Genomic DNA, 23,711 nt, shown 5'->3' on the forward strand with positions numbered 1-23,711 from the left:
GGATTTCAGCCTCGCCGGAGAGCTCTTTTCTCTCTCGGTGTTTTCCGCCCCGCAGAGGCGGCTGTGTCTCCTCGCGATTATCCCCAGTACCTTAGGTTTTCGGGTAGATGAAGTACGCGAAGGAGAGACGGCCAAGGGGGGCTGTGGGCCCCCTCCCCACAAGGCGGCGCGGCCAGGGTGGAGCCCGTGCCGGCCTATGGGGGGCCCATGGCGGCCCTCCTCGGCCCCTCCTGTTGGCTGGCTCCTTCTTCTGGAGAAATAAGACCTTCGGTGTAATTTCCGTCAATTGTTGATCTTCAGAAATATTGCATTCTGACGGTGCTTTTTCCAGCAGAATCCTGACTCCGGTGAGTGATTCTCCAATAATCATGAAACATGCAAAATATGTGAAGTATCATCTCTAAATATGAAATATATCAATGAATAACAGTAAATTATGATATAAAATAGTGATGCAAAATGGACGTATCAGTCACAAAGTCATCGTGTGGCCAAGAGTCTTTTCTGTAGAGAGTTGTTGAATAGAAAAGCTTTTATCTATCTATCTATCTATATATATATATATATATATATATATATATATATATATATATATATATATAATAGGACAAATACTTTCAACCCTAGATGTATTTACACATATGTCTAATATAGTACCGTACAAAAGTATATAGGCACATTTTATCGGTTTGAGTATGCTCCTACACTATATGTAAGATACTTCAAAATGTATCTGAACACGTAGTTTACACTATATATTCAAAATACATGCATATTTTTATGTAAAATGAGTATATGTAAAAGAATATACATACTACCTACAAATTAGTATATATTACCACCAAAGTAGTCTTATAATACTTCATACTACATGTACATGCTCTCCGGTATGACAGGTACACTCCAGAATGTGGGAAACACACGTAGGTGTAACTACACACAGATGTAGTATGAACATGTCCAATATACACCTATTTGATGTCCAAGGTGTAGAAAAAGTTATTATACGCCCAAACTATTTTTAAATTTATTACATTACAAATTTATGTTTGATATAAAAATAACTGTGTTTATATTGGTCCACCGCAGAAAAAATCAACCTAAAAAGCAATATATGAGTCATAAACGCGAAGAACTCCCTTAAATTATGTATTTTATGTCAAATTTTTGTATGTCATTAAAGCGTGAAACTTTTTGTACACTATGTCTATATTTTATTACGTTCTTCTCGACTTACAGTGTAAGAGAAAACTTATGTGACATAAAAACAATGTGTGGATGTTGTGGGGATACAGACGAGTGGGAGGTGACGAGTGGGAGGTCCGGTGAAGGTGGGTAGGTAGGGTTCGAGCGGCTCGGTTTGCTCGACTGGTTTAGAAGAGGTTCTTGAGTATAGTTATTTAGGAACCTCTTAAGAGGGGAATATATATTAATTTATATATATATATATATATATATGTTCATTTATCATGATTCTTGGGGATAGAATTAATAGTCAATAATTACAGATTTCCAACATTAATTAGTATATTTGTTACTAAAAGCAAGGAAATTTATGGATAAATGCTCATCAAACATTATAAGGATATAAAGTAAATATTTTTATTTCTCTGAATGAATAGAAAATATTAAATCTTGTTTTATGCATATATTGCAACATAATTAATTGGTTTAGTAATTGAGGATGAAAATAAGAAAAATAAGAAGAAATTGTGATACATTCTGGATGTATAACCGACCCAAATCATAGCTCATTGTTTTTCCTAGAACAACAGAAGAAAATATGGTGGCAAAAAGACTTTTATGATAGCATTGCTTCCGGTTACCTCAGCATATATCCAGCAGGCTTGTGAAATGATCTAGTATTTGATAGTTCAAATCGAAAACTACATGTTATACGTGACTTTCTTATTGGCTAGTTGCAATATTTGAGAAGGAAAATATTAATTTTGAACATTGAATTTGCTTTTCCTGCTACGTTGGAATATGTGGCAAGGAAGGATGCATTTTGTGGGGACCCAAGCTTCCCATCAGGAAATTTGAAAATTAAAGGGGAATGGTAAATTTTGTGGTGCCAGCATGTTAGAAGAGAGAACAGGGAGTAATGGACCATTGTACGTCGATGGGTTGTAAAATAATTAATAGTAATAAAGAAGGAAAATAAATGGAGGTGGGACCACTACATATGGGGGTTTCCTTTTAGTTGCTTCGTGACAAAGGTACCAATGATTCTAAAATTAGAGGCCCTCTATCATTAGTCGAGATGTCAATTGTCTTACTATACGCTCCTTAGGACCTTTATTATCCTTAGGGTCACTCCATATATATGCCATATCGACCCCCCTCGCCTCGGGCAATAAGGCTACCACTTTGCAAGAAAGAGCATCCATCTAAGCGTGGCGAGAAAGCTCGTACTATCTTCTCATCCATCCATGGCTCGTACGCCCGTGGTCACAAGGATGGTGATGCTAAAGTTTCTTCTCTTTCTTCATGTCATCATCGCATCGGCTACCAACCATGGCGTTCGGCCGCCGTTTGTGTCCCGGGAACAGGTACGCTATTCTAGAGATCCATAAGTTAAAACTTTTATTGTCATCTTATATATCATAGTTACCAAATTCTCTACAATAAGTGTAGAATCCCGTTCTAGATCAAGAGGTAGACATAGGGGTTCAAATTTCCTTCGATAGATTCAGATTAGTTTTTTAGTTCATAGAAAGTTAGCGAACACAAAAGTGAAAAGCTTATGGAACATGGTTCATCAAGATAACCAAAATAAGTCCTTCATTTCTTTGCCGTAGAGGCAGTCCTTTATTACATCCAACTTGGAGTCCAGGTATAATTAAAGTAGATGGCACCTGACGAGATGGAGTTGAATAGGGAGATAGGGAAAATCCACTCCGACTCGGGATCTAGGACATTTTCTGAAGATAAGAGAAAGGATATGATGAGTTGGGGTGGGTGGGGGGAGGGAGGTTGGGTGAGTCACCTTTGGTTGGTAGCAAGTAGATGTGTGGTCTTCTATTTGGGGCCAAATTAATTTGGGTCAACATAGATAAGACTATCCAATATTGGTAACATAAGGTAGTGAATTTTCGTAGGCTTGAGTCATCTATCTTCTATATTTTTCCCCATTGTATTTCCTGTGTATCATGAAAGTGAGATCCGTACTATCTTACTTCACGGATCACATCACCAATTCACGGATCGGAGATGTATACCCTAAATATAACCCTACTTTAATGTGCCGGCACCATTTGTATCGTGAACACATCAAATCCCTCATTAATGTAATAGCATGCATTGTATGGAATAGTACTTATTTATAGCAATTCTAGCTTACAAGTTTTTTTATGGGTGTTGCTACACAGTGTGTAATCTTCCACGGTGCCTCTCCCAAAAATGGAAAGAAATAGGTCTGTCTGCTCCACCTATTACTAAAAAGGAAAGTTTGGTCCCCCACATTTTCTCCTTGACCCAGCGTGCGATACTTAGCTTTCCCACGATTTGTAAAAAGATACTACCATGATGTGCACCCCAAAATCCCTACCCGTACTTTCTCATGGCTTCTCTGACACGCGTTGCTAGTACACGGCAGAAAGAACAGTACTACATCTTATAAAGAATGTATTCACATATGCGGTTGGCAAAACCGAAAAAAACATCATATATACAACTGCACCATCGTCCTTTTAATGTAACAAAACACATCGCTTTCAAGCAACCCGTAGATGAAAATTTGGCCTAAGCAATCGACAATAATTACGCTTCAACCAGGCCTCTCCCTGCTGCCACCTACGTGTAAATCCTTATTACATCTGCGGGTTAATCTTGTGTTCAAATTAATACATTCCAGACTATTAACAACTACATTTATGGTTGTGCGACAATGCAGTTTACATCGAAAACTACATATACAATTCATCAGTTGCAAACTACATATGCCGTAGAAAAAAGTGACGTGGTTTTGATCAAAAAAATATTTAATCAAGGGATGGAAGAATAACATGTATCAAAATAAAAATACATATCAGGTTGAACCAAGAAGAAATCAAGAATAAACTACTATCTAATCTGAGCCAAAACTTGTGGGGATAAAAATAGTACATTCCATGACTAGAATAATACAACCCATATGCAATTTTTAATGAGAAAATACATCATGTTGAATAAATAAAAAGTTCCGGAAAGAACCATACTGTCTAATGTGAAGCAAAACTTCGAGGGATGCAAAAGTACTTCCTGTGATATAATAATACATCCCGTATGAACAATATAATCATGAAAATACATCATGTTGGATAAAAAATTCAGGAAATAAACCTACTGTTTAATCTGACCAAAACTTCAAGGAATATAAAAGTACATCCTATTATGCAATATAAGGACATAATAATACATCCATATGCAAAAAAATACAACGTTAGTTACTGTCTAGTCATATGACCATCATGCTTCCTCACTAAAGAAGTTTGCAATCTGCATTATTAACTCACTGGTACTTACAACTAGTGTCGTCCTTGCATCAGTAGTCCACACAAAAGTAGCTCGAAGCATAAAGGAGACCAAGGATGTAATAGAGTGCAAGACTGTGAAGATCAAGTGTTGGGAGCGGGTTAGTTACCATGTTGGTAAGAGGCAGCTGAGCAACAATCATGTTGTATGGCATGCCGGAGAAGTCCTCCATCGATTTCCTCTTGACAATCCTCGAGAAGGTGACTCTGCAACGCAGCACAGCCCAGGGAATTTCTCACCGGCTAGAAGAAACAACAGAAAAGGGCAAGAAAATACGCTAGCATTTCATAGAGGATGGAATTGGAATCTTCAAAAATAATAATGATAATGAAGTGCGGCATGAACTAGCTAGTCTCGTGAAAATACATGCACTCAGATTCAAATGTATACCATTGGGAGATGTTGCACTTTGCATATAGGAGAAAAATACATCCTGCAGATAGTGTTGATACCAAAAAGGCATGTGATTTAGGTGCAATAAATACATACAATGGAAAAATGCAACTAGTATTCTCTAAGAGAGTAGCATGTATTTTAGGGGCAATTTTTACATCCCGTGATAAGAAAAATACAACCCACAAAACTAGTACTCTCTAAGTCTAACACATTGCATGTATTTATATGCAATTTTTTACATCATGTGAGAAAGAGAACCTACAAAGTAGTTTATTTTTTTGATGAAAACCTACAAAGCTGAGCAGTGTTCCTTTTTTCTACTCTCAGTACTCGCGGCTGGGCTGCAGCATACAGGCGAGCAGTTTTTCAATTCATGGTGTCGCTATTTTTTTCAACTATCAGGTAGTAGCACTGCTGTGTTCCAGTGTATGCCATACCATGCTCTGTAGATCCGCCAAATCATGGTTGATTCACGCGCAAAATAGAGCAAAAACTTCAGTACGGAAACAAACAATGGCAGGGGAGGGGGGGGGGAGCGGACGGAAACACTTTTCTTTGCACTTCTATCATTTGCCATTTTATGTGTCACTGGCAGATGATAGTCATGTGGCAAATAATAGATACTTTAAAGAAAAGTGTGGAATCATAAAATATCCCCTCACCAGCACAAAAAGATTTACAGACGAACACATCCGCCTTGACACAGAACCACGCCGCTGATGTTCGTCCGCGACTCGTCCCCGACGGGCCACAGTACTCGGATGCGTCGAATCCTAGAGCGACGCCGCCGGATACTCCTTCACCGAGCCTCGCACGACGGCCTCCAACCTTGGATGCGTCGATTCGCGAGGGTGCGCCGCCGATGATCCTCCATCGACCCTCTCGCGATGGTCGCCGGCCTCGATTCGCGGGGGCACGCCACTGAACGATCCCCTCTCACCACGGCTACCCCATCGGGAACGTCGGTCCGCGTGTCCGCACCGCCAAACGCTCCCAAGCACTGATTCCCTTAAACGTACACCCGCCCCACTATTTTCCACCGGACCTCCCGCCGCCGACGAGGCCGATTTAGCGGTGGGATCGGAGGAGAAGTTGACGGGTGAGAGAGTAGAGGGGAATGGGGAATGGGGACGAGCTCGACCGGATAATAGTATATGGAAAAGTCAATGACCCGAGGGCTGTTTTTCTTGACTGTGTTCCGCAGCTTCGTTCGATCCGTTCGATCCCGATCCGACGTCAGCAAGAGGGGAGCACCGCCTAAGACCAGAGAGTGCCTAGGCAATAGTTAGATTTTGGTTTTTTTATATGTTTACGTTTCTCAAGGAGTTCAGCCACACTTAGATTGTTTCCATCACACGCCTATCTACTATTAAATATGGAGCACATATTCATTCTAGTTGGAACATACTATCAGATAAATCTCTCATTCTGAAACCTCATATTACTTTCAACATCTTTCTTTCATGTTCTTCTTATTAATTATTGTTTGATTCACTTCCACCTTTCCAATCGCTTTCTCCCCTTTTGCATTTTAGTATTTGCATTCAATTCACCTGAGATCAGTAGCATCTTGGGTGCGACTGGAACGTCATAATAAAACACTCGTCAAAACTATTTATTGGGACGACATAAAAAACTAGGAGAATACTTTCACAAATTTACACTTTATCAAACATGTGCTTTTGTAGGCACACCATAATAGGGTGCATCCCTTGCTTTTTTTCGAAATGGACACGAGGCCTCAACCTCTGCATCAATCGATGCATACGTCTTTTATTACTAACTTTGCATGGGGTTCCATATTTTCATTCCACATGCAACTAGTCTTCAGAGACAATGATGCAGCATGTGGCTCTGCGCACTCGTCTGAGACGAGGCTTGTGGCGACAGATGCACCTTATCGGATTGGACTTGCATGCATTGAAAAATAATCATGAGATCGGGTATCTCTCAGTCGATCATGGAATTAGGTAAAAAAACTAATTTACCTTTTTAAATCGACGGTCAAATGAAAGTGGTAATCCAACCTCCATTGAGGAGTACTAGCGTACCTTAAAAGTGCTCTTGACATAATCCGTACCCCGTAAATTAGCCACAGTCTCCACCTCAAGCATTATTTAGATCCCCCTAAGCAAGCACTAGTTGGTGCTTATTGTTTGCCTACAATTTGGAACGCTAGTGAAAATATGGATGTTTGGAGCACAACTACGTACACATCAAACATAAAATTAGTTCTTAATTGTTTTTGACCTAACAGGTTGGTTCTCGTAACTAATACTCCAACATTTGGGATGTTGTGAAATTTATTCAATTGTGAGTAAGCTTATCTTTCCATATCCCAATTGTGTCAACAAAAAAACATACTAAAAACATATAGTTCGTCTCAAAGTAATGATGTGGTGCGTGACACACACAGTTGTAGTACATCGGTTACAATTTATATATGACCTGACTGCTGGATCAATATATAACAACAGGATTTTAGTTAATATTTTAGAAGAAAAGTACTTCAAAATATCATTCTTGTTATTTGTTTCACATTTTTGTATTAGTTAGAAAGTTAAATAAGTGTAGTATAATTATGTGTCTAGAAGTTCCTCAAAGAAAAATCTGTGTCTAGAAAGTAAACATATCATAGTTAATAAAAGTATATAATCATATTCTTATGTCTAAAATGCTAAAAAAAAATTACATCTATGGTTATAGTTACCTTCATCACTCCCAAAAGTTAATACATGCAAACCTTCCTAACATTACCTTTGTATGGGGACTAGCGATAAGTGAAGTAATAAACAAACTAGCCAACTAAATGTAAATAAAAGTGTGGATGCTATCATCGCAAGATAAAGGTGAGGGTTTATCAAGGACTCTTGTTATTTTGCTTCAATAGGAGAATAATATTTTGGCTAAAATACACAAGGTCAAGAATAAACATATCCATTGGTTCGTGACTGCCATTCCATTCCCTTTGCTATGTCATCAACACATTTCTTGTTTGCTTCAAAGCATATGACAATAGTTATGATCAGAGTTAGCTATTTTTAATGATACAAAATCGACATCCAAAATTATGTTCATTTATGGTGTGATCTCTCTAAATCACATTGTACAAGTTTCTGGTCCCATGGTCTTGTTTACAAGTTTTTGGTTCTATATACACCTAATTGAATTGCATATTGTAACACATATGGTGCATTTTAATCAAATAGTTGTCCAACAATCACCATGCTTTACAATACCTTATAAGAATTTTGGGTCTTCCTATTAATAGGATGAAGAATAATAAGTAGGAAATTTTAACAACTATCAAGAATAATATTCATGGGGTCTAGAAACTCCAGCGGCATATAGAATAATCTAGGAAATAACCCTTTCTCGCTTAAGTGCGGGCTAGAAACTCCATAAAATTTATAAAAACCATGCTCCCAAATATGCATGGTCTCTCAAAACATATATAATAGCCAAGAAATGCATGAGAAGATTCTACTTATCCAAGTCTTAATATACATTATTAAGTATTTTCTAGGAAGTTGTGAACTTCCTTGCAAAGAGAAGAAATAAGTTGTGCACTGAACTTTTTAGGACTAACCCACTCTTTTGATTGGAATTGTTGCCTAATGTGGCATTCCTTGCTGACATGACTTGTTTTTTTACATGTGTACATATATATATATAATATATATTCCATGGTCACCCTTTGTGACTTTTTCTTGCCTTCTTGTGTATGCAGGGAGAAAATCTCAAAGGATCTCTCATCTCTATGCCCAACCCTATAGTCATAGGCAACTCAACAGACCAGTTTCGTAACAAACTTCGACTCCCACACTTTGCTAAGCCAAGACACTATGAGCTCCATTTCCACCCGAACCTCGTCTCCAACACGTTCTCTGGGGTTGTGGCAATCACCGTTGACATCTTAGAGCCTACCCATTTCCTTGTGCTGAATGTTGTGGATCTTGACATCGACCATGCTTCCATCCACTACAAGGTATATAATGTTGCATCAAACTGTAAAGATAATACAAGCTCTCAAACAATTTGTCCTTGCTTACCAAACATAAAAAAACTCATCTTGCATGGTGTGACGGTGCCTGATATTGCAGCATTTTGTGCCTACCGAGATTGTGTTCTTCAAGAATGACCAAGTTATGGTGCTAGGGTTTGCTAAAGAGCTTCCACTAGGTGAGGGTGTGCTCAGTCTGCACTTCAATGGAACCCTCAATGATGACATGAGGGGATTTTATAGGAGGTATTATTCCTTGCACGTATCTTTCTTGTTGTTTCTAGTATTATTCGAGTCAGGCATGTAAGAAAGTCATAATCTATACCAAATGCTACTAAAAATATGAAACAATACGAGTACGTCTACTAGTAAAAATGATTCACTCTTTTAATTGGAATAAAACTAAAGGGAGTTGTGTGTAGAGATGTTCTACTCCAATCAGCGGAACATCTATTCTACTCGTAGGACAGAAAAATAGTAAATCGTGCAAAAAATATTGAGATATGCATATACAAAGTTTGGAAATACTTTTGTACACCCACGCATGGGTGTGGGTGTTTTCGTCACCGTTCATTTATTCCTCGAGATTCGTGCCCACCATAGTATATGAAAAGATTCTTTCTCTCTCATCTTTTTATCCGAATCTCAAAGCACAATGGACGGTGATGGAAACACCCACACCCATGCGTGGGTGTACAAAATCCACTCTCATAAAAAGTTTTAAGATATGTATAAAAATTGTAAACCACATATATATAGTAAGATATGTAAAAAATAGTGAAAAAGTAGGCATCCATATAGAAAAAATAGTAATACATCATTACAACTAGGATTATTGTTACTATTTATTCCACGACCATAGTGTTATTTGACTTGAGAGTGGAATAAATTATACAACAAATAGTAACAAATGTAACATAAAATTCTGCATCTAATACTTTATTTTGTATTTTCGTCTCAACTTTAAGTTATGTGCACAAATAATTATGTACATATTGACCCACACAGAAGAAATTGGCATAAGAAAGGACCGACACGAGTCATAACAAAGCTAAACCCACATAAAAATATAGATTTTACATCATGTACATATTATCTTGCTTTTTTAACTTCAACATAACAAAAAAAATTCGTCATTTTTACCGTTACGAAAGAGAGAGAAATCGCTCTTTGCAATGCTACACGAAAAATGTCACAAAACCACCACTGACCGAACTGAACGAACTAACCGGCCGAACCAGAAAATACTCACAAAAACTCACATGAAAAAAACCACATCTACTTCCCTTGTGTCTATCGATGTTGGTGCATCTCCATTCTACCTCAATCTCCAACGACCGCTACTTGCGTACTATAGAACAAGTATTCGTACCCCAAGCTTTAGGCGTCGCTAGCGGGCAACTGTAGTGTTCTACAAACCTCATGCATGTCTACCACCACTATCCGTCACTTTCCACGTTGTCAGTAAAGCTCCCATGCGGACCACTCCACTATGACACATGTCCCTCTACCTAATCTCTTGTGGGATGCTGGCGGGACGATGCGCCAGGTGCTACTCTTCCAATTTAATGGTTGTTTGCTTCTCTCCACCCCTTTTAGACGGAAGGCTCAATTTAAGTTTGACTTTAAATTAATAAAGATGGATCACTAAACTAGATCTGGTACAACACAACAAATGGTTATACGCTGTCAGATACAAGTAAAAAACGTTACAAAAGCACACATGTAATCGCAACCAATCCTAGGGATGGTGGATGGAAGAGCGACACACGGAGTGTATACAAATCTGATAAGAGGTGAAGCCAAGCTTACCGGCTGTCATGATGTTGCCCACACAGTCGAGTACGACAGCCAGCATCCACGCGAGCGTCACCCCACCGGAGAGTCAAGGCCACCTACATAGTCCCAGGCCACTGCCTCGGCGTCCGCTACCAACTGTGGCAGACGTGGCATGGCAAGGAACCCCGCAACCACCGTCCTTGATAACGCCTAGGGATTGCTTAACGATTGCCTCGATGGCAACAAGGGAGAGGGAGGAGGGTGGGGGTAGGGGGCTAGAAATAGAGATAGTGAACTGAATGGATCAATGAAGAGTAACAATACACCCTAAAATGATATGTCATCCAACAAATTGGACTCATCCCTATGAGGCCCGACCGCCTCCGCCAAAATCTACCAATAATATGTGTCTGATTGTACTACAATATGCATATATGGGCCACACCCGAACACCCTACCTATGCCAACCTCAAATCCTTGTCGGGTCCGCTATGACTATCTCTTGTGTATTCTGTTATATTTGGTGTTTCTACGAAACCGTGTGAAATTTGGAAAAAAATATTCATACAAGCACTAGTAGGGAAAACTCTATAGGGAGACGCTCACTGCCAGCACACCACTCTAAACGCATGCGATTGCTATTAGTAGTCGCGAGTCGAAAATACGCAAGCGACTGGTGTACGCGTACTGGTAGCGTAGCGAAGAGTAGAGAATAAGACTACTAGGTGGGCCTTGAATGCACTCGGGTCCAGAAATACCCGCAGCGAGTGCCAATGGAGACACGCGACTGCTATGTACATACTGGTCGTGTGTCACTTTGCCTGCACGCTTCCAATATATCCGGCTGACGGTGGGTGACCCAAAATATTGACAGCGTGCCCAATTTAGGCATGCTTCTACTAATGAGCTTAGTAGTACCATGCCCTATTTTTGGCATCCTGCTACTAATCCCAGGTTTCATGCCCTCACACTCCAGATGGATCGATATCGCGTTTTCGTTTTTGAAAAAATAGAAAAAAATGATAGAAAATTCAAAAAATAAAATACTTACAAAAGCCCATGTGTTATGCCATCTAGTTTTAAGGAAAATTAACCAACATGAATTTCGGTATATTATGCAAAATTATGTCATGTTTCGGCAAAACGACCTTTCTCGTTGCATACGACCTCCGATGAAAAAGTATTTTATATGAAAATGTATCTACAGAAAATTTTACATCCAACTTCAACCGCCTATGGATGTTTAGCGATTTTTTATATTCCAAAAAATAAAAAAGGAAAACATATTTTTATGGATGTTTCAGATTTCGATGCAAAAAATTCAGATCTGATTTAAAAAAAAACAATCACTTTCCCACACCTCCATCCTCTTTCCCTCATCCTCTTTCGCTTCTCCACCTTCTTCCTTCCTCTTCCACTTCTCCACTTTCATTCTCTTACACTTCTCCACCTTCTCTACTTCTCCTATTCCCCCTCTCCACCTTCTTTTCCTCCTCTTCTTTCACTTCTCCACCATCTCCTCTCCCGCAACGGTGACCATCTCCTCCTGACGACGGTGACCACCTCCATCCTCTTGGGTGACCATCTCCTCCTGACGATGATGATCACCTACTCTCTGACGACGGTGACCATCTCCTCCCGATGATCATGACCACCTCCTTCCCGACGACGGTGATCACCTCCTCTTTCGCAACGGCAACCACCTCCTCCCTCGACGACGGTGACCACCTCCTCCATGACGACGACAACCACGTCCTCCTTGATGACGGCAACCACCTCCGCCAGCGCCAGTGCCCTGCTCTGGCGACCAGCTCCTCTCATAGATCTCGTGAATGCCATGGGCTCGATTGCTTTCTTTTGGTTTTTGTGGTGTTTTGTGAAAATATCACGTGGACAGCTGGCGGTGGTCCCAACTTTATTTTAAATTGCAAAAAATACTCGTAGCAGACCGGACAAGAGCACATGACTAATACTTTATTGGTAGCATGTCGGCTGCGCACGCGACTGGACCTTACCACTGGCGAGGTACCACTAGCGAGCCAGGGCATGCGACTAGTAGCCAAATTCGGCACACGACTGGTAGGCTATTATGTACTAGTGTTTGGGTCTAATTATCTTTCTAATGATGTATATTTTTCATTATTCCATTAAGTGCTTTCAAAATTAAGTGTAAATGTAGTACGGAGGTAGAGAAGTTCCGCGGTACAAATTTAGTGTACTTAAACAACACCTAAACCGTAAGAAAATTTGTGAAATTTTACTATGTAATTTTCTTTTGCATCTAATCACTATTTTCTTCCTTCATGCATCATTCAGGCTTAAAATTTAAGTAAAAAAAGAGAACAATACAAAAATAGAGACGTGTGGAAAAGAGCATTAGTTTACTTCAAATGAGTTGCAGATAATCAATAGTTGTCCAATGGTATGTAATTTGGTTCATTCCAACAAACATTTGAAAGTTAAGCCGAAAAAGTAGTAGAAAAAGAAAATTGTTCTCATGAACGCATGTGAAGTTCGAGTATGTGTTATACAAAGTGTAGAAATGGTTGGATAGAATATTTATTCTAGAACTTATTTGTTGTTTGTAACCATGCTTAGCTGTAGTAGGTTATCATGCACAAAGACATTTCATGCCGTTTGTAACCATGTATTGCTTAGACTTGAAAAAATTTCAAAGCACACATCAACGTCTATATCATTCTCACAAAAGCAGAGAGAATACAAATGAACTGTTGGCTTCAATATGCTCAAAACTTGGTAGGGCGCAGAAGTCATTAGTAGTTTACAATTGGTCCTACCAATGCTGAAACTACAGGTGCACTTTCATTAATTTGAAAAATATGTTGCACAACTAACACTATTGTATTTCATGTTTCATCATATTTATGTATTTTTCAGTAAATATCAGTATAAGGGGAAAATGGCAAACATGGCAGTGACACAGTTTATGGCTGTGTATGCGCGGCGGTGCTTTCCCTGTTGGGATGAGCCCGCTTTCAAGGTAATTATCATAGAAGTGTTAATAAGATATCTAGTTTCTCTAGATTCTGTATATACTTTTATTTTTTCCTTGAGTGTCTTTTTCTTTGCACTCATAACTTGACCATACGTTTATTCCATGACAAAATCTTACTTCCTCAAGGGATCTGTTGATGTTCCTATCATATATGTGCACCAATGGCCTCAATAAGGTCTATTTTGTTTGCTAACATTTTTTGGCACGCTGTTTCAAACCCTCAGGCTAAGTTCAAGATAACATTAGTAGTTCCATCCTCGTTGGTAGCATTGTCCAACATGCCTGTATCTAGTCAGATGGTGTCTGGTCCCAACAAGATTGTCCAATTTGAGGAATCACCTCTCATGTCAACTTATTTAGTAGCAATGGTAGTTGGTATTTTTGACTTTGTAGAAGGTGTAACGTCACAAGGTACACTCCTTTTTCCTATTTCATTCACATCATCCATTCCACCATCACTGTATTCAATATTTCTCTCACAACCACTGTAATATTTTATTTAGGCACCAAAGTTCGCGTGTACACAGAAGTGGGTAAGAGTGCACAAGGGAAGTTTGCACTGGATGTCGGAGTGAAGTTGTTGGATGTATATGCTGAGTAAGATCATAACCTACCCTTTCAGAACATAACTAACTATATGAAGTCTCCCAAGATATGGATGTTATTGGATATAATGACTAACCATATATTTTGTCCTCAATGTCTCAGTTACTTTGGCACTTCTTATGCGCTCCCTAAGTTGGACATGATTGGTATCACCGACTTCTCCAATATTGCCATGGAGAACTATGGATTAGTAACATTCCAAGTTCTGGACTTGCTTTTTGACGAGTCATCTTCGGCACCCACCAAAAAACAGGAAGTATAAACTATAACTAATGAAGTAATTTTGCAATATTTATTTTCATCATTTAGTATTTAGGGATTCAAAACAATGGGTTGTTACCATACTTGAGGATGAGAGAATTACATTATTTTAGCAAACAATTACTATGTTTGACTCTTGTACCTTTTGTTTGTGATGACTGAATTTTTTCAAAGATATCCTTTGCTTATGGATTTCAACATGTATTATGTTTAGATTGCAGTTACCGTGGCACATGAATTGGCTCATCAATGGTGTGGCAATCTTGTAACCATGGAGTGGTGGACTCACGTATGGCTAAATGAGGGATTTGCAACATGGGTAACTTGATAAGTTAAAATTTCAAAAATTGGAACCAAGCTATATATATATATATAGGTAAAATAATAGGTGCACCTAGGTATATATATGCTGAATGCTCTTTTTTAACAGATGAGCTATCACGCAATAGATTACTTATTTCCTCAATGGAATATTTGGATGGAGTTTCTTGAGGGCACAATATCTACTCTTAGATTGGATTCAATAGTTGGGTCTCATCCTATCGAGGTAATCACATTTCTTGTTAGTGTGTGATCGACAGGTTTATTTTTGTTGATTGGTATGCAATTTCTCAAATCGTAGTTTAATTTGTATTTTGGTGACATTTTCCCTTTTTATGTGTAGGATTTTGAAATTTACTATGAAATATAGTAATTAAATAGTTTCATTTTCGTACATTTTGTTCGACATCAGATTTCATAAAATATTGACTTGTGATTTTATTCACACTTTGACTCTTTGATCTTCTATATGCTCAGGTTGAAATACACCATATCAATGAAATCAACGGGATTGTTGATGCCATAATATATAATAAAGGCGCTTCTATTTTTCACATGCTACAAAGTTATCTTGGGGCAGGGCCTTTTCAGGTCTCGAATTTGCTATTGTCATTGCTGATATATTATACTTCATAGTGTTACTTCAAAGTGCATGGAACCACTCTACCAATTACTTCATTTGTGTGGACCATGCCATTTTAATGCTATTTCGCTTTTTATTTATTTAGAGGAAATAGTAAATTTTCATATAATACATATTATTTCGCAGGACATTGTATAGTACTATTTATATTCCATTAGGCTCATAGAGTAAAGGTGAACACTGTTATATAGGAACATATTGATGTAGAAAACGAGAAATGCAACAGAAGTCTAGGTATGCCCGTTCAAGTTGTTTATTTTGTTGGCAACTATGCAGAGCTGACAATATGTAAAGTTTCACTTGCACAAGACTTCAGTATGGTGTGGAGTACTTACTAAAGGCCATTATTGCATAATATTCTATCTCTCACACCCCTCCATGCTGTATAGATCTAGAAAACATTCACCCAGTGCATCATTTAGTACTGAAAATTGAAATTATTTCAGAAAGCACTGGCTTCATATATTAAAAAATACGCCTACTCAAATGCTAATACGGAGGACCTATGGGCTGTGCTTGAAGCGGAAACTGGTGAACCATTCAAGGATTCGATGAGTGCCTGGACTAAGCAACCAGGATATCCTGTTATTAATGTAAAACGTGAAGGGAAAGGCATCCAATTTGAACAGGTAATTTGTCCTTCATATACACTGTGTTGTACATTCGTCCAAATGATGATCGCCGAGAACCTACATGCATGGCTTGTTTATCATCTTTCCTCATTTTATTTTTTGATGTATTGCTGTGTGGTTTTGGTGTGTATCTAAAAATCCCTCTATGCCTATAAACACTCGTGATGAAAAAAGTGGATTATACATTTAATTTTGTTGCTTGCTCCTATTATATTATAGCGTTCCTTTGTAAAATTTCTGTAACAGTCATGCAAAAATAGAAATATCCACCTATGTTTATATTAGTATATCCAAACCTACAGTAATTGTGAATAGTTTATACAAGAAATCTTGTTGTGCAACACTGGGCTAGCTAAGCCATTTTTTTCCCTAAACATGTTAGAGCATCTCCTCATGTTAGAGCATCTTCATAGCGCCTCCAAATCATAGCGCCGGACTGGTCGCATATTTCCTTGTTATTGGAGGGGTTGCTCACCCAAGCGCTACCAATAACCCGGCCCAATTGAAAGTTTTGCCCAAAAATATAAATTAAAAATAAAATCAGGAATAGAAACTCTTCAAAGTCTCATGAATATGAAAATAAAATGCATGTTGCGGGCAACACATAGGGCCACAAAATCGCCACCGAAGTCCGGCTACCAAAAGAGCATAGAATTCATCGCTAACATAGATCAAATCGATGGTGTCCATAATAGCCTTTGGATTGGCCAAGGCTGAGGGTGACCTGCCCCGCTACTGAGTCCGCCTCCAGCACAACATCTCGTACCTCTCCGGTTTGTGGCACCTGCTGTGGTCCGCCATGACGAACCTGCATCGGGCAAGCTCGTCCTCCCAAGCTTAATCATACGATGGCTTCACCTTCAACGCTAGCTTGCGGAGCTGCGCCACCGCCTTCTTCTTCGGAGGCATCAAGGTGGCAGCGGCGTGGAGATGGCATACTCTAGGGCCGAACTAGAGCGGCGTTTCGGAGAATGGAGTGGAGGAGGAAACCCGGGAACAAATGTAGGGTTTTTGGCTTTGTGGCTGCCAGGAGGGTCCCGTGGGCGATATCTGATGTGGCGGAATGTGCCGGTGCCCCTCCCGTCCCTTCTGGGTAGGGCCAGAGTGGGGTTGTAGGCTATTGTGTTGAGCTCTAAAATGTCTTGGCTAGTTACAGGACGCGTCAGCGGGAGCCCATTTTGTGGCCGGCGCCCCAGTAGGCCTATTTGGGGCGCTATTGTGGTCTTCGGTGGAGATGTTCTTATATACTAACCATACACTAGTTTCCTATATATACACTGCCAATCAAATAGGGAACAATAGGTTAACTAGTAGTTTTGCTTGTTGTCCCTAAAATGCCTAACCTTATGTTTGATCCCATGCTCTCCCTTATAAATTGGTAGTTACCCATTCTTCAGTCAATGTGGTAGTTTTTTCCAAAGGAGGTTGGAACCCCCAGCCTCTGCATTGAAATGGTACACACCGACTTATTTTATTTTATTTATTTAACAAAGACTAGAAAAGGCATTGCAACGAACATACAGACCGAAGGCGCCAAACTAAGTGAAAGACCACCACTAGAACAATGATAGAGGTAAAACGGGGGTGTAGTTCCCCAACCACTACCATCATCGGCTTACCAGTCAAAAATAGAGAGTGCCTTATGCGCACGATCAGAAAGTCGTTCCGCCATCTTCCACCAACTCATATCCAAGATATAGAGCGTAACGAAGGCCCTCGCCAGGCCAACCACCGATACCACCATGGTGCCAAGCAGTCCCACCTCCATGCACAAGAACATCTACACACATACGGTCGCCACCGATACCCATCGGCTCCATGTCACCAAGTACCGACATCCGACACAGTTTGAAGCCTCAAGAAGAGCTGTCTGCATAGCAACTAGCGAACCATGCATAATTGAGCGTAGCATCTGGCGGCCAGGCATGACTTGATATTTCCATGGAAAACTCCATGCAAGACGAAGTCACTCCAATTTATACCCATTTGACCACCAGCTCCTCCAAAATGATACCCCCAGGAGGAAGAACGACACCGAGCGTGATCGGCATCCGATCCGAGATACCTATATCTAGGGTTTCCCTCGTAATAGTCCAAGCGATGATGTGAGAAGTGCATTGACAAACCCTTTGACAAGGTAGCAACACACAAGATGCCACCATAGTCGTTCATGACCATGGTCGACTTGGTTTTCACCATCAGTCATTCCCATCAACTAGACCATGATGCACCTACCGAGAAATCCCAACAGACATGCCCGTCGAACGTGGTGTTGCTGCCTATATCGGCCTCCCAGCAAGCCCCACCACCACGCAGACCATGGTCTCCGTGAGGCGTCTTTCCAAAGCCCACACTGCCCACCACCCTTGCCACTCAAAGAGCGGAGTGCCGCCCTCCAAGGTTTACACCGTCCGCCATGACATCGCCAAATCGGCCACATTATGGAATCCGAATGTCAAGAGGACAGGGATGTCCGGCCAGCGCTTGCCCTCTTCGCCTTGCCGCTCACTCTGGCGGTGGCTGGGAGGAGAGAGAGGGGAGGGCGGTAGCGGCAACAAGTTAGGATTTGCTCTCCCCACCGCACGGGGGCTTCGCGAGAGGAAAACTCTTCGGCTCCGACCAGATTACCATCGATGTGCTATTGTTCCCAACAAAACCATCTTGTAACACATTCGCAAGTATCATCGAGAACTGTCTTGGGGCATCCAAGATATTCTGGTTAAACGGGTCTGTGACATCTTTGAGCCATTTATCATGGGTAAATGTTTTTGGTGGTATGCATTTCATGTGTTTGGAAGCATTATTTTTTCAGGATAGTTTTTTGTATTAAAGAAAACCTACAAACATTTATGTTTCTTTTACTTCGGTAGAAAAGAAGGGAAAAGCAAATGTTGAAATGCTTACATTAATCTACTGAGTAACACATCATTGACATCTTATTTTGCTTCAAATGTGTGCTATATAATTTTGTTGCAGGACCCGTTTTCATTAGATGGATCCTCTCGATTTGGCTTTTGGGATGTGCCAATAACTTTAAGTTGTGCTTCATCTACAAAGAAGTTCTTTCTGAAACAGAAGCATGATATGTTGGACTTATGTGGTAAACAAGAGAATGATGCAAATTTTCTGATAAAGTTGAATATAAATGAAACGGGATTTTACCGTGTGAAATATGATAAAGAAATTACAGCTGAACTTGATACTGCATTAGAGGCCAATATGTTGTCTTCAATTGAAAAAATTGGTAACAACGATATCTTTCACTATGAAGATCTCATTGCAATGGTTTCTTTAAATGTAATATTTGGTTTCTAGGAATTTTGGAGAACGCACTTGAGCTTTCCGTGGCCCGCAAAGACACAGTTTCCTCCTTGCTATATGTATTGTATGCTTGTCGTGAAGAAACTGACTACAATGTTCTGACACATGTAAATGATGTATGTACATCTCAGTTGTCCAATTAGTTTGATTATATTAAATTTTATTTTAATATTAATATTATGTGTCGTTTGCTTTGTCTTTACAGATAGCTTCACTTGTTGCCCGAATTTCGACTGATGCTATGCCCAACTTGGCTGGTGACATTAAACAACTTCTCATCAAAGTTCTTCTATCGCCTGCTGTGTATGCAATCTCACCTTTTAACTAGTTCTGTTTGGTATCATGTTCTTAATTAGATATACGGTCAATCATATATAAACGTCTTATTACTACTATTTCTTTGCTTGAGTCATTTTTTTCTTGCAATACTTTTTCAGGAAGTTAGGTTGGGACCCGATTAATGGCGAGGACGACCATGATGCAAGTCTTAGAGAAATGCTTTTGGTTTCTCTTGTCGAACTTGGACATGATAAAAGTATTAATGAAGGTGTCCGGCGATTTGATGTCTTCATCCATGATCACAACACTTCAGTCCTTTCTCTGCATACTAAAAGGGTCTAATCTTTTCCCTTACGTCGCATTATGATCATATGCTTATTTTTCCATATTTATGACATGCATTGCACTACAGGCTTCATACCTCGCTGTGATGCAAACGGTTAGTCATACAAATAGGTATCGTTACGATGCACTTCGACGAGTCTACAAGAAATCAACTGACAGGGACGAAAAATTATGTATCTTAGGTATGTGTGTATGTGTGGCTATTTGACCGTAAACTAAGAAAGCTTATTGCTGATTTTTTTTTATTCTAAAAGCATCTTCTACCTGTTTGTAGGTGTATTATTGTCTTGCGCGGATAAGGATATTGTTCTTGAATCATTGAATTTAATTTTCACAAATGAGGTAGCCTATAAAATTGATTCCTTCTCCCCATACTACAATGCAAGTTCAAAGCAAGCATGCAATTTTAGTTGCATTTAGGAGTCACATGTCTCTCCGTCTTGCAGATTCCTAATGAAGATGCAGTTCATGTTCTTGAATCTACTAGCACAGATTCCCGTGAAACTACATGGAGCTGGTTGAAGGTACGTTCTCGTGTTCAGAGTATTTGATTCTACATGAATTTTCACATGATGAAATACTCACGTAGTGTATTCTCGTGTTCCTCAAAAGTGCCCAGCTCAAGTGTTATTGTCTTAATTAAGATCGATTCTGGTAGTATATTTTGTGAATTTAGAAGTCGGAAGAGTTTAAAAGTAGCATTATTAAATGGAGATTATTTGTATTGCAACCTAATTAATACGGAGTATACAGAATTGCATTATTAAATCAACACACCTTAGTCACGTCACACCTTATTAACGTATAATTTTAAGTTCATTGTGTTTAATTGGTACATTATTGGACGCAAGACATTTAGAAGCACAATCCTTACTCGTCCTCAAGTTGCGTGTGCCAATGACCAGATGTTCAGATTACTACTATATATATATAGCCATTGGTTTGTTTATATTGATGCAGAAGATGATAGGTAAAATGCTATTATTTCACATAATTTGCAAGGTAAGTGGGCTATTAGTACCATTTAGATGACTGTGTATCACTTATGGGAATCAAAACATATGTACTCACGAGGTGCACCACGATAAATATTCTTTACTAAAGAGGTGAACTATATTTTAAATTTCGTTTTTGAGACTGTTTATATCATCTACTTCTAACTGATGTGCGATCTTGATTTTAGAAGCCCCTATTTTAAAGGGTATCATTAAATATTTTGTATATGCTATAATTCCTCGGGAGGTGGAAAATGCTTCATGCTAAAGTTGGTATGCCAGCGGATATTTCAAAACAGCATGCCTACGTCATTATATTTGTCTCATTCTATTCGCAGGAAAACTGGGATCATATCTTGAAGGTGGTTCCTGAGAGTGACCTATTATGGTGTGTTGTCAACAACATTGTCCCGTTGGTACATTCACATGAACTTCTTATCCACCGATTTGGCAATTCTCGCATTTCCGATTATTCAATTTCGGATTTAATGTGTGCAATATACCAATTCTAATGTGCATCATCTCTCTTTGTTTTGTGCCAGTTCACCTCCAATGATAAAGCAGAAGAGATCTCCAAGTTCTTTACAAACTACAAAGATCCGACACTTCAGGCTACGCTAAAAGCAAATCTCAAGGATGTGCTCCTAAGTATGAGATGGATTGATATTATTCGGAGTGAGCCCATACTTCCACAGACGGTGCATGAACTTCTTCACAAGAACTAATGTGATTCTTAAGGCTAGTGTTATTATTCGGACAACGAACTATTAGAGGGCTAGGGCAGAGTGATTGGAAGATGCTTATTTGTACCATTGTGAACTGCCATAACATGCGCCGCTACCCTATCATGCTTGGAATATCTCTCTCTCTTTTCTTGGAGGGAATCGTGATTGGATATCTTATGTCTTATAGATAGATATATATAATCCATCTATTCTGCAACCGGTTGTAGAATAACTACACAATAGAGGCGCAAGAACTTCGCCTGACTAAATAAGTGAACTTCCTGACGGAACACCAGATTCTTCGATTTTCATGGGCGCTGTTGTTAGCGCGATTTCTGGACCCCTTTTCTAAAAGATACAAGTAATATACCGTTGTAAAGCTACGGAAACTGCGCAATTTTTTTGTTCAGATAGTTTCCCCAAAGTCGTGACGATTTAAATTTAATTTCAAATATACTCAAATCAATTTCCGTGAACATCTACATTTTCTCACAGTTTTCCGGGAGCCATTAGCAGTCGCGAGGTGCGCACCTGCGAGTTCAATCGGGAATGACTCGTCTGCAATCTGAGGTACCGCTATCGCATCATGTTGGTCCACCAAGTTTTAGAATGTTCAATGTTTATTCCCGCCAATTAATAATAATATATACAATGAAAAAACATCCAAAATAGATCTAAAATGTTGCTAACTTTTTACTAAACTAGCAGGGTGGCCCGCGAATTCGCGAGGCTAGACTGGGCGGTATATATTTTATGGACGTTATATACCATGCTATCACATTTATATTTTTGTTTTAGAATATTTCTATGAAGTTTTAATATTTTATAATATTTTACTTAATTGAAAATATAAGATCATACTAAGGCCCCGCTTGGATTATTGGATAATTTTTCAGTCATGAAATTTTATAAGCCCTGTTTTTTGTTCCCCGATTATTTGCCAGATTTATAAGTGTAATCTCACGTGGTTCTTGCAATTCTACACGATCATTGTGCGGGAAATCGTGCGTTATGAAAAGGAAAATGCTTATCATCCGCCGACCGATCCAACGCAGAAGATCGGTCGTCTGGTCAGCCCGTTGTCCCGCGTGATGTGTCTTCGTGCGTGCCATTTTTTCTGTGGTCCCCACCCAGTTCACGCGCGCAGCTGGCTTGCTTCTTCCGTGCGCTGCTTTTCCGCACGCGCTCTCTCTCTCTCCTGACCATGCGACTTTGATTTCTAACGTGGGTGAACGTGAACCATAGCTTGCTACTCTAGCGTGGAGTACTACAGAAAATCTTTGCAACTCATGCTAGCTGCTGTGTACTAATGTACATTCTGAAAAATAAAATGTGACAGTGACATGCTAGGACTGGTGCACCTAAAATAGATTGTTTGTGCTTTTTGTTAAAAAAAAATCGAGATTTTTGTTGTAAACCAATCTACAAGAATATGATTGTTTTTTAATCAATTTGTTGTAACATTACCTTTTAAAAATGGTGCGTGCTAGCCGTTGGTCGGCCGACGCGGCGCAAGAGAATCGGTTGCTCCCCGTATCGTTCGATAAGGTACGTACGCTCAACAATTAATCCATCTCTCCTGTTGTGCTACGTTAGGCGCTTTCTCGGTCAGGCGGTCACGCGTTTTCCCACTACTACGTCCTAGGAGGACGTCGGATGGTGTAGTTAGGAATCTGGTGGAGCTTGTTGGGTTTCACAGGAATGTAAATATCCAACAAAAAGATAGAAATTTACAACATAAGTAAACAATACTTCAATTAAAAACAACAATAATTTTAGGACTACAGATTATCCAAGTCAAAATTACCTTTACAACAATAATTAAAAGCAAACCCAGCAAATTTTTTAGGTGTTTACAACATTGGTAAATAATG

At 39.5% G+C, this 23,711-nt stretch overlaps 1 protein-coding gene across 1 annotated transcript; it reads left to right on the plus strand.

The window, feature by feature from the left end:
- The first annotated feature begins 6,028 nt into the window (after positions 1 to 6,028).
- On the plus strand, positions 6,029 to 21,837 carry LOC124672053 (aminopeptidase M1-C-like). Its single transcript, XM_047208347.1, has 20 exons — positions 6,029 to 6,061; positions 8,642 to 8,899; positions 9,015 to 9,160; positions 13,592 to 13,694; positions 13,934 to 14,120; positions 14,213 to 14,306; positions 14,418 to 14,571; positions 14,791 to 14,895; positions 15,007 to 15,123; positions 15,375 to 15,488; positions 15,987 to 16,169; positions 19,149 to 19,416; positions 19,488 to 19,609; positions 19,699 to 19,796; positions 19,931 to 20,108; positions 20,185 to 20,299; positions 20,392 to 20,459; positions 20,564 to 20,641; positions 21,451 to 21,528; positions 21,655 to 21,837. The coding sequence occupies exons 1-20, from the start codon at positions 6,029 to 6,031 to the stop codon at positions 21,835 to 21,837; spliced, it is 2,682 nt and encodes an 893-aa protein (XP_047064303.1).
- Positions 21,838 to 23,711: the final 1,874 nt, after the last annotated feature.

Source organism: Lolium rigidum, chromosome 7 (assembly GCF_022539505.1).
Source record: "Lolium rigidum isolate FL_2022 chromosome 7, APGP_CSIRO_Lrig_0.1, whole genome shotgun sequence".
Taxonomy (NCBI): domain Eukaryota; kingdom Viridiplantae; phylum Streptophyta; class Magnoliopsida; order Poales; family Poaceae; genus Lolium; species Lolium rigidum.

What these genes read in the sequence shown, in the direction of transcription:
- LOC124672053 (XM_047208347.1), top strand. Translation starts at nt 6,029, where the DNA reads ATGGGGAATGGGGACGAGCTCGACCGGATAATA. An exon ending in TTGGGGCAGGGCCTTTTCAG is followed by an intron (nt 15,489 to 15,986) that starts GTCTCGAATTTG and finishes AAATTATTTCAG; the next exon opens with AAAGCACTGGCTTCATATAT. An exon ending in GTTCTTCTATCGCCTGCTGT is followed by an intron (nt 19,797 to 19,930) that starts GTATGCAATCTC and finishes ATACTTTTTCAG; the next exon opens with GAAGTTAGGTTGGGACCCGA.